Genomic DNA, 5,697 nt, shown 5'->3' on the forward strand with positions numbered 1-5,697 from the left:
TTTTAATCAGACAATCTAAATAGTGTTTTTAGATCTGTTCTCTAAGATTTAACTAATTCTTGCTTTAAAATCTACTTCATATCTTCTTGCGAGAGAGTGGTACAGAGAGGGAACATAATGGAGTTCAGTAGTATTTCAAATATAGAAGCTTAAATATCTTGTAGGGCATATCTCTCTCTCTCTCTCTCTCTCTCTCTTTCTCTCTCTCTCTCTCTCTCTCCCTCTCTCTCTCTCTCTCTCCTCACAGGTGCAGAGCCGTCGGCAACTAAACCAACAACCCTACAGAGCTTGCTTTGTGAGGGGCGTGTTTTTTCCTGTTATTTGGTACTCTGCAAGATTAAATACAAGACCTGTCAAATGGCAGATGGACTCTGAAGAGTCAACAGCCATCCAAATAAGCAACTCTTATTATTAGGTGTGTTTCTTATTATGCCCTCACAGCTTAAGACAATAATAATAATTCGGTTGTCTTGTGGCCATACCCACTTGAGGGAAAAGATTCAAGAATAAACCCTGAGGATAAATCCAGAGCCAGAGTCCCTAAGGCAGTTTGATGCTCCGTATGCTCCATGGACTGTGTGTCATTAACACCTACTTCCAGGTCAAAGCTTGACACAGGGTCTGACATCATTCTTGCTCAGGACATTGGCTCTAGCTAGATCTGATCCTCACAAGATGCATCTACCTGAAGAATATGTTCCTGGCTCAGTCCTCTTCAAAGCGTTGACTGTGACACAGATTGCTCCGTAGTTTACTGCAATCCTGAACTCCAACCAAAAATGATGCACTGGCCCAAACCTCCTGGCAAGCAGCATATTAGTGCTACTGCAACCCAGCAGCCAGCTAAGTCAGATGTGGTCCTCAAGTCATTGGAAGATGCCCTTGTTGCAGACCCATTGGAATGCAATGTTCAGCAGAGATGGGACTCTCAGGGACATCATGCATAGCACTGCACTAAGGGCCTTTGGGAGGAGGTGGAAAATTACACAAGACTGGTTTGAAGCGAGTGTGAAAGAGCGCAATACATCCATGGTGAAGTGTACTGCCCTGTTGAAGCACAAACACCAACCCACCAGGGCAACACTGCATTTGTTGAGATCAGCAAAGAACAACTTGCAGAAGACAGATACTGTGCAAATGACTACTGGCTAGAATTATGTGAAGACATCCAACTTTCATTGTGCGCTGAAAGTGTAGCTGCTAGAATAAGAATAGCCTGGGCAAAGTTCAGAGAGCTCTTACCTCTGCTGGTGACAAGGGGCTTCTCACTCAGAGTAAAAGGCAGACTGTATGACGCATGTGTACGAACAGCCATGCTTCATGGCAGTGAAACATGGACTGTGACTGCTGAGGACATGCGTAGGCTCGCAAGGAATGAAGCCAGTATGCTCCGATGGATGTGTAAAGTCAGTGTGCATACTAGACAGAGTGTAAGTACCTTGAGAGAAAAGTTGAACCTAAGAAACATCAGTTGTGGTGTGCAAGAGCGACAATTGCGCTGGTATGGTCATGTAGCGAGAATGTTGGGGCAAGCGAAAGCGAAATCGTGATGGCACCTGTGCCCAGCGTCACCTTTCGGGCACTTGTGCCCGCGGCATGTGTAAGGACTTATGAGTGAGATCGTTGCCAGTACCCCTGGACTGGCTCTTGTGCAGGTGGCACGTAAAATACACCATTTTGAGCGTGGCCATTGCCAGTACCGCCTAACTGGCCTTCGTGCCGGTGGCACGTAAAATCACCCACTACACTCTCGGAGTGGTTGGTGTTAGGAAGAGCATCGAGCTGTAGAAACTCTGTCAAATCAGATTGGAGCCTGGTGTAGCCATCTCGTTTCACCAGTCCTCAGTCAAATTGTCCAACCCATGCTAGCATGGAAAACGGATGTTAAACGACGATGATGATGATATATATATATATATATTGTCATCAAGTGAGTGTCAAAAATGTTCTGAATTCTATTCCTGCCAAAGTTGACTTTGCTGTATATCGTTCTGGGGTTGATAAAATTTAGTGCCGGTATATGTATTCGAGTTAATCTACTTGATTGTTCTTTGCTCTAAAAAAATTTGTGTTTTTTTCCCTATGTTAGAAATCATTATTATTTACAATTAGGATTCTTATGTTGAACAGTGCAAATTACAATGAATTGAACCATATTTCATTATTTTCTTTGCTTTCAGGATGTGGAGACATGTGTTGGTTGTCTTCAGAAAGAAGCAAATGTAAAACTCCAAAAGTTATGTACTGAACTGAGAGAAGGGGATTGTCAACAGTGCTATTGTCGTCCAATGTGGTGCCTTGATTGTATGGGTAAATGGTTTGCAAGTCAACAAGACAAAGATAGCTCTCAGACATGGCTAAGTGGTAAAACACCATGTCCAACTTGCCGCAGAAGATTTTGTATCCTCGATGTCTGTTATATTACTCAACCGTGATATTTTTATTCTGAATGAAATGGCTATTGTGGGCTTCAATTATGGGTAATCTAAATGCTTCAAACTGATCTGTTCATGTACTTGATTGTTGGTATTACTAATAACTTGGCTTAGTTCTAGGTATTGCTAAGAACCAATAAAATGTACATCTGTCTTATTTATATATTTGAACTGAGAAAACTTTTTTATTAATTACTTAGTCACAAAGTAAATTTTTATAAGGGATAAGTATAATCATTTGTCTTCAGTTTATTACTGCTGTTTGGCAACCCAATCAAGAAAAAAGGGAATAGCTGACTGTAATGAAATTTGGCCATAACTGAAGAGATGACACTAAACAATTGTAAAGCATTTTGCCTGGAGCTCTACTATTTCAACAATCTCCTCTATTTTAGATTTTACAATAAAATTAACTTCAATAAAAGTTTGAATTTATTATCAGCACATTTTTTTCTGTCTTCTTCCTTTGCCTTTGAAGTGGTTAATCTAATAACCAAGTATCATGTGGCCTCACCAGTTTTGCTAGTTATCCATAGGTGTTGTGAATTTAAGTTTTGATACATCTCTATTATCCTGTTGTGAATTAAGTTTCACTGATCCACTTGTCAATAGACCCATTCCATCACATGAGTTCTATGTATTAGCTGGAGCAAAACAGTAAAATAATGAGAGGATAAGCCAATAAATTAATAATCTCTGTGCATTTGTCCAACCTGCTAGAATTAGAAGCCAAATCACTTTCAAGTTCTGTCCTTCTTTCTTAAAATGGATGAATGTACTGAATAAATAAGCCATGAATATGCCAGGAAAGAAGATGGGATAGTCAGAGACTAAAACTGTTGGTTAAAACAATGAACATTCAAGAGAATAACAGTCAATGAAATTCTGTCCAATACCACATGTAGATAAAATTTGAAAGAAACAACTCTGCATGAAACAGGCCTTAAAACCTTTAAAATAGTGTTTTCTACTATTTCACTTCACATAGATTCCAAAAACATTATATACTAAAAGTTTAATATAAATAGATGACGTTTAACAAACCATAACTATAACAACTACAGTATCAAACAAGAAATACTACCTTCTTAATGGTATAACTCTACATAGAATACATGCAACAATTCCAATACCTGACACATGGAAATAAATCATCATCATTTTTTTAACCTACACTTTCCATGCTTGTATTTGTTGGGCAGAGTTTATTGTGGCAGATTTTCTACAGCCTGATGCCCTTCCTGTCACCTACCCTCACTTGTTTTCAAACAAGGTAATATTTCCCCATAGCCAGACATGTTTTTGTTGAATATTAGAAATGACTAGCACTGCTTGTATGACAGTGACACTTGTTTACAACTACCACGTGATCTCAAGATGAGACACACACACACACACACACACACACACACACACATATACTTACACATAAGTGTGTACCAATGTGCCCATGAGATTGATAAGTGGCTGGCTGGTTTTCTGAAGTTAGTGTTGCAGATCAATCACTCATTTACATTACAGAACTTTTGTTGTCTTATTCTCTCCTTATTCTAAAACCTAAAGCTGTAACCTCCATGCACTTCATGAAATTCATTGGAGTGTAGTGTCTGTGTGTGTGTGTGTGTATTTATCTATCTATCTATATATATATATACACACACACACACACATATATATATCTCATCATCATTGTCATCTTCATTTAATGCCTGTTTTCCATGCTGGTATGGGTTGGATGGTTTGACAGCAGCTGGCCAGCTGAAGAGCTGCCCAAGCTTCATGTCTTTTTGCATGGTTTCTATGGCTGGATACCCTTCCCAATGCCAACAGAGTGTATTGGGTGCTTTTATGCAACACCAGCACAGGTGTGTTTATGTAGCACCAGCATCCACAAGCCTGCAAAGTTAAGAATGCTCAGCTGGAGAGGGAGCAGGGAGCAGCCTGTATGCAAGGACAATCACACTTAGCTTGACATGTCTTCTCAAGCACAGCAAACCACCAGGAGCTTCGGTCCACTCTCAACGCCCCTGTGAATCCCAACACCCATAAATCCTTTCTCACCACTTCATCCCATATCTTCCTGAGTCTACTCCTACCACATGTTTCCTCCACAATTTGACATTGACACCTTGATGCAGCTGTCTTCATTTATATGCATTACATGACCGTACTAGCACAACCTTCTCTCTTGCATACTACATCTAATGCCTTGTGTACCGAGTTTTTCTCTCAAGTCACTCTGTTGTATATGTACACTGACATTACCCATCCATTGGTGCATACTGGCTTCGTTTCTGTTAAGCCTTTGCATATCCTCAGTAGTCACAGCCCATGTCTCACTGCCATAAATATTTATATTTGTTATGTGTGACAGAACCAGTATTAGTTCAAAAGAGCAATTTGTGTATCATATGTAAAGCTGATACCTTGTGGAAAACCTGATAAACTGTGGTAATTGTCTCAAGATAGCATCTCATATATATGTATAGCATTAAAAAAATATTTCTATCTGTAGCTGATGAAAATTGTCCAACAGTGGTGGTGGCATTGCTAAATATGTATCTCTGCTTCACTGAACTTTCAGTAATGTATCTGCTTTAAGTTTGATACATAGAATACTATTTTGGACTAATACTGCTTCTGTAGGCCATAAGTTTTTATTCAACCTGCCATCAATGACTTTTCTGTCACTGTTTCTCTGTATCAGTGGAGGCTGATTTTTATCTTAGTATGTGGTTGCCAGTGGATTCTTGCTACTGACAAAGCCCAGACTTTGTCTTTCGTCCTTTCAGGGTCAATAAAATAAGTACAACTTGACTACTGGGTCAATGTAATAGGCTGGCTCCTCCACTAAAATTCCTGGCCATGGCCCTCTCTATTATAATGTCTGCAACAACGGGGAAGTCATCTACCACCACTGACAGTAGTGTCCTCACTGCTTGAATGAATTCAAGATAGAAAGCCTGCAAGCTTTCCTATCTTCTAAAGTGACCCTTCTGGTCCCTTGCCAAGAGAGTCTATATTAACTTCACAAAATTCTTCAATTGACCGTACCTCAATAAAAATGGCTTTGTAGCATTCAATTATACAGCCTATCACATTTACTAACTTCTTCATTTTCAAATTCCCTTTTTAATCTCCATGCATTTGCCTAATCCAAAAACTATTTTGATTGCTCCAATCCTGATAACATCATTTTCATTGCTATTTCAAATTTTCTCCTACAGGAATCTAATCCCACTCTTTGGAAGTACACTATAGT

The 5,697-nt window shown here is 39.5% G+C and overlaps 1 protein-coding gene across 2 annotated transcripts in view; it reads left to right on the plus strand.

The window, feature by feature from the left end:
* Nucleotides 1-2,879, plus strand: part of LOC106875813 (E3 ubiquitin-protein ligase TM129) — a 22,826-nt gene extending 19,947 nt beyond the window's left edge. For both annotated transcript variants that reach the window (XM_052978411.1, XM_014924097.2), the window contains exon 4: nt 2,181-2,879. In XM_052978411.1, coding sequence (XP_052834371.1) covers nt 2,181-2,435 — 255 coding nt within the window. In that variant the 3' untranslated portion in view covers nt 2,436-2,879. The remainder of the gene's footprint in view (nt 1-2,180) is intronic.
* The last annotated feature ends 2,818 nt before the right edge of the window (nt 2,880-5,697 follow it).

This window comes from Octopus bimaculoides, chromosome 2 (assembly GCF_001194135.2).
Source record: "Octopus bimaculoides isolate UCB-OBI-ISO-001 chromosome 2, ASM119413v2, whole genome shotgun sequence".
Lineage (NCBI taxonomy): Eukaryota > Metazoa > Mollusca > Cephalopoda > Octopoda > Octopodidae > Octopus > Octopus bimaculoides.